Genomic DNA, 11,067 nt, shown 5'->3' with positions numbered 1-11,067 from the left:
CGTTTGTTGAAAAGTGGGTCAGAGGTTCCTTTTGTGGCAGGGAGACAAATCCAGACACAAATCCAGGTGAGAATTTGTGGCAAAATAGATCAACTGAGCTTGATCTGTCGGTCGATTGCATCATGAAACATCAAAGTCAAAGAAATGTGCTGACACAGCTTTATTCACACCAGATTCACATGGGGTACACTGCAGAGTATGGGAAGTCCTGACCACAGAAAAGAGTCTTTATCCAAATTATGGTGCGCGTCATGAACATCTGATGAATTTTATCGTCTGAGGTGCCACAGCTGTGTTTCATCTTCACATTTAAATTTAGTAATCACTGAGTATTACAGAGAGCAAGGAAGGAAGATGGCCAAGTGTTAAAGGTTCAGATATGTGACTTTTGAAAAACGTGTTTCTATCTATTTGTTGAAACTGTGACTATGTCGTGACAATATTGTATGAGACAGAAAACTGCCTTCTCCCAGTGAACTAGAAACAACCAATCAGAGCCAGCAGGAGGGCCTTAGCGCTGTCAATCATGACATGCACACTGCTGTGTTGTATCAGAACCTGGAAATATTTGTCTCGTTACAGTGAGTTGTTACTTCGCCGTTAACAGATTTAGCAGCGCTTTCACGAGGTTGAATGACAGCGCTAAGACCCTCCTCCTTCTGGCTCTGATTGGTTGCTTTTTTTATCGGGGGCGCTGCAATCCTTCAGACGGCAATACCAGCGCCGGGAGGAAGAGGAGGAGCCTGATCTTATCACCGATTGTATGTCTCGTATTATACTGCCACAACATGGTGACAGTTTCAGCAAATACAGAAAAAAACACATTTAAAAAAAAAATGTCATGAAAGCTAAACTCTTGATTCTATCGGTCTGTGTCTGTCTTTTTTCATAGGTTTGTGGATTCAAGCATCCTTATCAGACGCCTGACAAAGTTCATCTTCCTCCTTTTTACATGAATTAGAGCAGCTCGTTTCGTAGTTCTCGTTAAATGAAAAAGCTTCACACCTCATATTTAAGGCTGTCATAAACATATTTGGCATAATGAGGTGTATTGGTCACTAAAACGCATAATTTAAACAGCATTTTTTAAATACATGGCATGAACTTAAAAAAAAAATAAAACATAACAAAACATGACACATTACAACCTGTTATCTACAGGGCTAAAATTGTAACTTGCATATTTCATCTATTTTGTGGGGAAATAGTGCTGTACGCTTCCTCCATATCTGCTTTTCTCAAAGTCGCGTAAGTGTCTGCTTCTTCACGCGATTCCTTCTGCTGTTTTCTGCTCCTGCAAACACAGGAAAAAAAGTTTTGTTTTAAAATTCTTCATTCTTCGCATCCAAAGCTTGCTCTGATCATTCAAGATAGGCATTTCATTTCTCACTGAAACATATTTCTATCCTTACCTTTGGTAAATACAGATGAAAACAGCGACAAAAACCAGGTTCAGAGCAAAACACACTCCTGTTAGCCAGGGCAGAGCTGAGTGACACCCTTCACTGGATTCTGGAAAAGCTAAAAAAAAAAAAAATCCAATTGCAGAATATTAACGATGAAGGTTTTTTTGTACCTACGAACAATAGGGATAAAATGAAAACAAAACTTTTGATTACTCACAGTTCACCCTGGCGGGCTCTGTGGAGTTTTGAATCGGGATTTCACTTTCCGCCTGACCGAGTTCATTTCTGCTCATGCATTTGACGGTGGCGTTGTGATATTTCGCTGCAGGCATGGTGAGGGTGCTGCTTACTCTCTGTGCGTCGCTAAAACTGGTCACCGAGTGATCTGTGAGAGTTTCCAAAGGCCAAACGACTGGTGACAGAGGATTGCCCCAGCTGGTGCACACACAGACCAGCAGCTCCCCTTTCACTGTGCAGTGAGAGCTGTTCAGGATTCTGGGTGAGACTGAAGACAACAGAGGAAGAAACAGAGAAGGAAAAAAGTCTACATGTGGGTGCATATGATTAAACTATGAGCAGAATATTTTATAAAGGCTGTAATCTCTTACATTTCACAGTCAAGGTGACTGTTGTCTCAGCAACACCGTGACCATATGTTGCCGTACATGTGATGTTGGTGTTGTGATCATCCGCCGTTGGATAGACTAATATAAATTTATTATTTTGTCTACGTCGAGGCCCAAATCTCATTTGCCACCGCATGTAATCATAATCATCGAAGTTATTGTCCTTCCTTCTGGATTGTCCATCAGCATTTGTCCATTTCCAAAACAAAAACACTTCACCAGAGCATGGCATCGGAGCCAAGCAGGTCAGTTGGGTACGTTGTCCTTCCACCATCGGACGAAACACAACAGTTGGTGTAGTTAACGCTGCAAACAACAACAACAAAAAAACAAATTAGCATTTTGCTCATAGGTTGCATTTTTATTGAAGCAACTCATGTCCAAAGTCATCTGAATCAAATGAAAAAGAAAGGTCAGAGCAAAGTAAAGGTCTTAATCTTTGAGGCAAGAGCAATCACTCACCAGAAATGGAAATGTGAATCCTTTTAGGGAAAACGTACGTCTGATTGCATCCCCATTCAAGTTTGACGCCGTACTTGTATTCTCCAGGTGGAAGAGTAGTTATTGAGAAAGGGTCCTTTGCGTCACGATTCATGTTACTGACAACTTTTGTATCAACAACATTTGATGGATCTCCTTTAAATAACATCTTCTTGTACGGGACTGTGACTTTGTCTTGAGGAAAAGTCACTTCATGTGGGATCCGAATGCAGTCGGTAGACCGCACTGTAATGTGCTCTGTTACATTAATGGAAAAATCCGAGTCATCAAGAGTTTCTAAGGAAGACAGAAAGACAATATAAATTATTAATGTTCTGTCAAGTGCTTATTACTTATTTTAGTAACTTTATTTAAACTTACCGGGGATACACTGAAACTGGCAGCTGGTGGTTCTTAGAAAAATCCATAAAATTGCAAGAAAGGTCAAAGCCATTTTCCTGTCTTGGTAAAACTATGGGAAAATAGTAACAAAAAAATTTAAAATTAGTTATCCAAAAAATAATTCCAGTTTAAAACGTAGAGATGCAGCATGTAGATCTAATGTGCCACAATGATCTTAATAAATGCTTAATAAAAACCGTTTTATCTCCTGAAGCCGTGTTACTTCGGTGGAAGTGATCTGTTACAGCAATGAGCTGCGAAATATTGGACTTCCTGTATTCATGAAAAAGGGGAAGGTCTTTCTCTCGAGAAGAAAAAGGCATGTTCTATATAAGTCATTGAAAAGTTTCAGTTCTTTTCAGTGACTAAAATAAGAATAAAAGAATACCTGCGAAAGCAAATATATAAGAGCTACAATAAAACAGATTTGATCAAAGAAAGTTCATGACATGCTTTAACGGTCCAGTCAAAGTTCAGACCTAGATCTAGCTTTGAGCCTGGGGAAAGACTTGAACATTTTGGTTTGCAGTTATCTCTTCTCAGTTCAGCTTGGCTTGAGCTGTTTTTCTAAAGAAGAATGAAAACATAAAAAAATCGGTCAGAAAAAAAATGCAACATAAACAAAAAGGCTTACAGTTGCAAGTTCCAATAAATGCATGCCACACTTTTCAGATCACCCCATGTAAAAACAGTAAAGGTTATGAGTCCTTTTTCTTATACCTTATGTTCATTTATCACATTAACCCTAAAATACAAGATTTGTGGTTGTATGTTTAAAGTGGTGTGAAAAGCCTGACAGCATCATGGATGAGAAAACTTAAAGAAATGTGCAGACATCCACTTTATTTACAGTAGTTTACACCAATGAAATTAACTACAGATTACAGAATGAATATTACGCCATAGTTATGTTACACAATGACAATGTGAAATGAGAGTATGACACGAGATACTGAGAAGATCAGATGAAAAAAAAAAAAAAAAACTCAGTATGAACTCTTACAACAGCTCAACAGTTCCTCACTTTTAATACTATTCATTATAATTAAGGACTTAATATTTATTCACTTTTGTGTAACACGTGAAGTAGCCATCATACTGTTTTTTTCAAAACAAACCTCTGATGCTGTCATGGAGTCAGGCCTGGTGCTCCACAGAAACTACAAACAGGCTGACGTGAAACATCTCTTGAAACATTTTGAAGGCTGTTTGTTTGACAGGATTTCATTTCGGAGCATCAGAGTAAAAGGAACTGGATAAAATTTCGCACCACACTTTGTAGATATGAATTTGTTGAACATGTATCATTTCCTTTTCATTTTATTTTTCTTGGTCTATCGCGTACAATCCTTGTGGAACACGTAGAAGCCTGGTTGTAACGTGAATTGCATAAACGCGAATATTACTGAAAAGCTTTTGATAGAATATTTATCTGCTGTACATTTTCTTTGCTCATGTGCCTTGAAGCATCTCGGTAGCAAAAAAAAAAAAAAAAGGCCAGAGCTTCACACTCGCGGGCTTCGTTTGGGTTTTGCGGACATGACGCTGTATTCTTCCTCCACGTCTGCCTTTTTCAGAGACATGTAAGTGTTTATCTCTTCGCTCTGTTGCTTCTGCGTATTGTTCCTTCTGCAAATAAGGAAGAATTTGCAAAATGTTACTTTTTGTTCCGACAAAACTGGCGTGGGCTGCTAAAATCAAGTTTTGTTGTCTTACCTTTGACGAATGAGGAAAATCAGGGCGGTAATGAAGACCAGGTTGAGAGAGAAACACAGCCCAGCTATCCAGGGAAGAGCTGAATCCATCCCCTTCCTCCTGCCTGGAACAGATGGAGGAATCAGTTTGGCCTGGATTTAATTAGTGCAACCTTTTTTTTTTTCTTTTTTTTTTTTAAATCACAACCATGCCCCCAAACCGCGACTGCATGGGATACTCACTGTTTGGCTCCGCGCTCTCTCCAGAGTTATGGATTATAATTGAGGTTTCAGCCAGACCGCGTTCATTGCTGCTGGCGCATTTTACAGTGGCGTTACGGTATTCGGACGCAGGCATTGTGAAAGTGCTGCGTACTGTCTGAGCCGTCCTCACGCTAGTCACTGAGAAAGCCGTGAGGTTTTCCGAAGGCCAGGAGATCGGTGGTAGAGGATTCCCCCCACTGATGCACACGCAGACCAGCAGCTCGCCTTTAACCAGGCAGTGGGAGTCATTCGAGATCTTAGGTTTGACTGAAAGAAAGMCGCMCAAACAAAAAGAAAGTTACTCGTGGAGAGCAATATAATGCGCCACAACGTGTCGGTGTGTCAAACTTCTTACATTTCACGTGCAAAGTGACCGTTGTTTCCGTACGGTCGTTGTCGTATTCGGCCGCACATGTGATGTTGGTGTTGTGATGTTGTGCTGTGGGATTAATGCGCAACGAATATCTGTATCCAAAAATCAACTGATCAAATCTCCCGTAGCGATAGTCGCTGAGTACCGTAGCTCGTCCGTCGGCCTTCGTCCATTTCCAGTAAACTCTGAGTCCCTGAGAGCACGGGTTGGGAACGCTGCAGGTCAGCTCAGAGCTTTCCTCCGTCAAAGGAGGAACCAAAACAGTCGGCTTTGTTGCTATCGCTGAAAGTGAACCCGTTTAAAGTGAGCACATTTAGCATGATGCGAGGTTGTTTTATTGAAGAAAGACAACAAAAAGTCGTTAAAAAACATTTTTTGTAATTTTAAGGCTCTAAAGTTTAAAGCATTATCACTGTGTGCGGACAAAAAAAAAACCCAGCTGAATTAAATTTCTTCTTTTTTATTTCAGTTTAAATGTACAACTTATAGCACTGGGAGAGAAGGACGCGAGCTTCAACCAAAGACCGGGTCAAAAATGGTGGCAACCTAAACTGACTTCACCGAACATCTTTGAGAGAATATAACAAGAAATAGTAAGTTAATATATTTTCAGTTTAGTTTAGAGTTTTTGTTCCCAGAAGTAGATTTGACAGCTAATGTAAGCGAGGTCAAGACCAAAGTGGTCTCCCACTGTCCTGAACTATCTCTAGAATCAACCGCATTGTTGCTCGTTTATGAATCTTTATGTCGCTCAATTTGGTAGTTATTTACCCAGAATTCTTTAAAACATGAGACACAGGGGATACCGATGAAAACTAGGTTGTTGGCCAGCTTCGGTAAATTTACATTTTGTTTATAAATGATAATTCTTCACATAGGAAGTTGAGGGAGGATGTGGTCCACCCTTCATGACCTTCCTGTGTGAACTTTATTAGTTTTAACTAATAATTAAATTGCAGGGTTAAACTAATAAAAATTTGTAACAAACAAATTTTTATAAGCAAGTCAGATTATGGTCAAACCCAAAGCCAAACTCAAAGTGATAAATCAACCACAATCTACACCAATCCATTTTTTTAAAGTACAGGGGGAAAAAAAGCACTAAGTCCACCAATAAACATTTAGCAACAATAAAATCTCTTACTTACGTAAAACAGAGATGTGGACTCTCTTTGGGAAAGTGTAAGTTTGATTACACCCCCATTCCAGTTTGAAGCCATAATCATATTCTCCACATGGAAGATATTTTATCCGGAACGAATCTTCTTTGTCAGAATCTGCTTCGTAGACAACTTTTTTATCAACGACGTTTGACGGATCACCCTGAAATAACATCTTTTTGTACGGGGCTGCCACTTTGTCTTGTGGAAATGTCACCTTGTGTGGGATTTCGATGCAGTCGATGGACTCCACTCTAATGAGTTCTGTCACGTTGACTGAAAACTTTGTCTCATCAACAGTTTCTGTGGACAACGGAGAAGATCGTTTTCTGTTTATAGTAAATGCTGAAGATTTTTATTTAACGCTACAGACATTTACAGCACAGTTTCAAACCTGGGACGCAATTAATTTGACAGCTGCTGGGTCCGAGGAAAACACAGAGTACTGCGAAGCGGAGTGAAGTCATTTTACTTGTGTTGATTTGCCTGTAGAAAAATGAAAGAAGAAATATTCTTGTCTCAAGATGAACAGCTGAGTTTCCGATGAAATTATGTAATTTTTAAAGTAACATTTTTAGGCAGGCATTACATACATTTCACTCACCCCTATAAAAATGACCTCTTATTGCTCGATGCTGTCCTCTGAAGCAGTCAGTGGTTTCATTTATGGGAAGGATCATAAACTTGCTGAACAGTCAMCACTTTCTGAAGAAACGGAAGTTTGTGTCACATGGGTCCTGTGAGGTATTTATGTCAAAAAAGGATTCAAAGAGGAAGCAAGACAGAACAGTTTTCTTTCAAAATATGCCACAAATGTTGAATGTGGTCTAAATTTAGAAAAAAAATTCACCTCATATTTTGGTTAAAAAAAAAGAGACAGTAATAATATTAATCTACAAATAATTTTTAAAAAATCCTTCAATTATGTTTTAAAGTGTAATGAGTCAGGGAGTAAATACTGAACAAATCAATGAAAAAGCTGCAAAAAGGTATTTTGTCCCCTCTTTGTTTCTCTTTACTGTATCACACCAGCAGCTCTGGTGTGCAGAAACCAAGAGCTCTTTCAAAATTCACCATATTGGCGTAATATCCTCATTGTGTCACAGTTCTTKGGTTTTAGTTTTCGTTTGTATGTGATCATCCCTCTCGTGGGTTACTTATGTTTCACAGGTCTTGCCATATTCTGTGTATCTCTCAGTTATTGTTTCTAAGGTGTTGCTGTATTAGTTAATTTATTTATGTCTAGTTTCTCTGTTTATTTTTGTGTTCTGTTTCTATTATATTTTAATTACCTTCTCTTAGACTGTTGTCAGGTTTTTTTTTATTTACTTTGGTTTTCTAGATCTAGCTGCTCTGTGGTAACTAGTCTTCCTCTCTGATTTTTTTCTTCTTCCTCCCTGCCCATAGCTGCACCACATTTCCTGACCAGTTCCTCTGGTTGCCACTTTCCACACCTGGCTGAGTATTTAAGCTCCTGAATTTTCATTATTCTTTGTTGGATCACTATGCCTGACCTCCTGTCTGTCCAACTGCCTGTTGTTTTGTCCAAACGCCACATTTTGTTCAAAACCTGCAAGTTTCTTTATAATTTAAACTTTGGAATGTGGCATTTTGAGATGGGAATACAACTTTTCAAGGCTGTTTTTTGAGCATGTGAAACGACACACTTCATATAATTTGAGGAGGAATGAATAGACAACTCTGCTGAGATATCCTTGATAACCATCTGAAGATTAACGTGGGGTGGATCTTTAAAACAGACAACTATCCCACAAAAACACAAACAAGGAAACTCAGTTGTGTTCACAGAAAGTGATTGAAGCTGCTGGTCTGACTTAAATAGGACTGAAAATCTAAGGAAAAAACTGAATAGAGAGCATATTTGAGTCGATAAGCTAGTTAAAAATCACTCTTGAACAATGTTAAGTCCATGTTCAATATCACTATGAACCTAACATTCTGGAAATCTCCTAATCTATTTTCGACCTCAGTGTTATTTTGGTTGTCGCTCACAAATAGAGCAGCAGACGTCCTTCCTGTTGCTCTTAGCAAAATATTTCTTTACTCAGCAATTTCTGTCGTTTTCTTAAAAAAAAAAAAAACAACACACACACACAAATCAGTCAGTGAGATAAAATCCATATGACATGCCCCATATCGTAGTGAATAGCTTTACCATAAGCTGTGACAAATATTAAAAGTGCTCTGACRAAAACCGATCCTCGCTGATTTCAAGCCTCATGCAGGCGATAATCTGCCACAAAGAAGGAATGTGAGTGGGTAAGGGTGTGTTTTGTGTATATAAACAGAACGGATGTCACCTCGAGGCTTGAAGCCATTAAGCGGTGAGCCAGTGGAGTTGAAACCCCCTGAGCTGTGGGATATCTGACCATCACCTGTTGACCCTGACCCGAGTCAACTGCGGGAAATTAGAGGTTGTTGGCATAAGGTAGGGAAATAGCAGGTATGGCCCATAGCTGACAGGGGAAAAAAAGAGTAAATTAAGGAAGGGAGACCTTAAATTTMATGAAAAACACTTGCAGACTTGAATGTAGATGAGGGGACTGATACCAAGCCGTGCCTTATGAAGCTAGAAGCTGGAGGCAATTAGCTAACTTGTCTTTTGATCAAGGTTTACCTTCCTAGTCACAGTTTCCAAATCCACCTATAGCTACAAAGCAGCTCACTCACTCACTAACACACTRTCTCATTTGTTTAAACTTAATAAATGAGACCCAGAGATCACGTAGGGGGGTTAAGGTAAAGCTCATTGTTGAATTATGGTACAGAAACCCATTTCGGGGGCTGCTGGAAGATGCTCTTTGACTGTTTGGTTCATTTGGATATTGAGTAAAAACTTCACAAATCTTCTGGTACATATCAGTTTTTTTATTCATTTTTGAGGTTTAAATGCTTAAGTTTTAATGCTTTAGTTCCACCCTGTTGTTAAGAGACAAAGGTTGTCAARCAGCGAGTGAAAGTGAATAAATGGTGAAGTKTAAAAGGAAATGAAAAGCGTCCTGGAACTGACCCCCGCTGATGAGTGATCCATCCAGTGTTTGATATTCTGTTCTGAATCAAAATACTTTATTCAGCTATGAGGTTACAATTACTCAAATTAAATGTAGGTCAGAAATTTAAAAAAGAATATTAATAGAATCCAATAGAAAATCGTTMTGTGAAAAAGTGAATAATCTAGTGGAAAACTTAGCTGCTCTATTCCGGTTCAAATAGAAATGGAAATAAATACAAATTTCAGCCTGAAATGTTCTCAACATTAGAATTTCAAGCTATTAAGATGTGACTATATCATTGTTAGTTTAATTTTGTGGGACTCTGGATTTCTGGACACCAACTCATCTGACACTTCATCTGACCATCATTATATTTATACTCAGCTGTTTCTCTCACAACTAATTAGCTCCCATACCAGCAGTGTACACGCGTTTATTTACGGCAGAACTTAGATCAAATACACACGCACACACACACACACACACACGCACGCACGCATAACATTTTGTTAAAATGTATTTTAATAAGTTGTTTGTTGACAACCAGGTTTACAGAGCTATCAAGACTCTTTTGGAATAATTGAATATCCCATCACTCTTTCTTGGTATCATTTATTCAAATTGTTGTTTTTCAAAACTTTTTGAGGTCCCTGCTGGACGTTGCTCCCTCTTTGTTTGTTTGGTATTTTATTTATTATTATTATTATTATTATTATTATTATTATTATTATTATTATTATTATTATTATTATTTTTAATTTTATTATTATTATTATTATTATTATTATTATTATTTTTAATTTTATTATTATTATTATTATTATTATTATTATTATTATTATTATTATTATTATTTTAACGAGGTAGTTTTCTGTAGATACTTGTTTTTTTTAAACCTGGGTTCATATATTTTCAATAAGTCCTAAGTTGTGGATCTGAGAAGGTCATTCCAAAATTATTATTTTTTTTTTTCAAGGATTTCAGGTGAAGATATTTCAAAAACACAAGATCAAATTTATATTAAGTCATAAGTGTTTTAGAGTTTTCACATTCGTGCGCTTCATGCTCTAAATATTTTCGCTCCTTATAGAGCAAACACTGGGAGAAGCTGATTAATTGGCTGCTTGAGTTGAGTCTGCAGTCTGATGCCTGACAGACATTGTCCCTCTGGCCAACTATACGTTAAAAAAAACATTTCCTCAGTAACAATACAGGAAGGCGCTCCTTTATTTTTCAGGCTTTGATTTTCCAAATATTTAGTTGTAAACATGACGGCGTAGGGTGTGTCAGACGGGTAAGCGATTGATGYCGTGCTCATTAGAGTCAGAGGTATCTAAACTCTAAGGCAGTGTTTTTCAACCACTGTTCCGCGGYACGGTGTGCCGTGAGTGATCGTCAGGTGTGCCGTGGAAATTATTCAATTTCACTACGGTACCGTATTTTCCGGACTAAAAGCTGCTACTTTTTTCCTTAACTTTGAACCATGCGGACTGTAGCCCGCTGTGGCTTTTCTGCGGATTTTTCTTCAACCACCAGGGGGCTCTCTAGCAGGAAGTGAATCATTAGAAGTCCAAATTGTGAATCAAAGAAGAACGGCTAATTTTCATTTAGAACAAGCACATGCTAGCAGGAGGCACGACGGAGAAAT

General features: G+C 38.3%; 2 protein-coding genes across 4 annotated transcripts; both read right to left on the bottom strand.

Moving 5' to 3' along the window:
- Positions 1-254: 254 nt before the first annotated feature.
- Positions 255-3,646, bottom strand: LOC103465837 (sialic acid-binding Ig-like lectin 6). 2 transcript variants are annotated; one of them, XM_008411020.2, is made up of 7 exons: positions 3,394-3,646; positions 2,894-2,984; positions 2,495-2,809; positions 2,015-2,338; positions 1,624-1,911; positions 1,413-1,521; positions 255-1,294 (listed from the first exon to the last, which is right to left on the bottom strand). In XM_008411020.2, exons 2-7 carry the CDS (start codon positions 2,964-2,966, stop codon positions 1,186-1,188), a joined length of 1,218 nt encoding a protein of 405 aa, XP_008409242.1. In that variant the 5' UTR covers positions 2,967-2,984; positions 3,394-3,646; the 3' UTR covers positions 255-1,185. The 2 variants fall into 2 exon arrangements, with proteins under 2 accessions (XP_008409242.1, XP_008409241.1); XM_008411019.2 differs by having other exon boundaries at positions 2,894-3,646.
- A 91-nt stretch (positions 3,647-3,737) lies between these two features.
- On the bottom strand, positions 3,738-7,124 carry LOC108165621 (uncharacterized). 2 transcript variants are annotated; one of them, XM_017305349.1, is made up of 7 exons: positions 7,010-7,124; positions 6,800-6,891; positions 6,394-6,708; positions 5,228-5,527; positions 4,852-5,139; positions 4,631-4,733; positions 3,738-4,543 (listed from the first exon to the last, which is right to left on the bottom strand). In XM_017305349.1, exons 2-7 carry the CDS (start codon positions 6,870-6,872, stop codon positions 4,420-4,422), a joined length of 1,203 nt encoding a protein of 400 aa, XP_017160838.1. In that variant the 5' UTR covers positions 6,873-6,891; positions 7,010-7,124; the 3' UTR covers positions 3,738-4,419. The 2 variants fall into 2 exon arrangements, with proteins under 2 accessions (XP_017160838.1, XP_017160839.1); XM_017305350.1 differs by lacking the exons at positions 6,394-6,708; positions 6,800-6,891; positions 7,010-7,124 and having other exon boundaries at positions 5,228-5,311; positions 5,391-5,433.
- Positions 7,125-11,067: the final 3,943 nt, after the last annotated feature.

This window comes from Poecilia reticulata, linkage group LG6, assembly GCF_000633615.1.
Source record: "Poecilia reticulata strain Guanapo linkage group LG6, Guppy_female_1.0+MT, whole genome shotgun sequence".
In the NCBI taxonomy this organism is placed as follows: Eukaryota; Metazoa; Chordata; class Actinopteri; order Cyprinodontiformes; family Poeciliidae; genus Poecilia; species Poecilia reticulata.
Note: the sequence above shows the minus strand (reverse complement) of the source record. Positions and strands in the feature narration are given on the sequence as shown.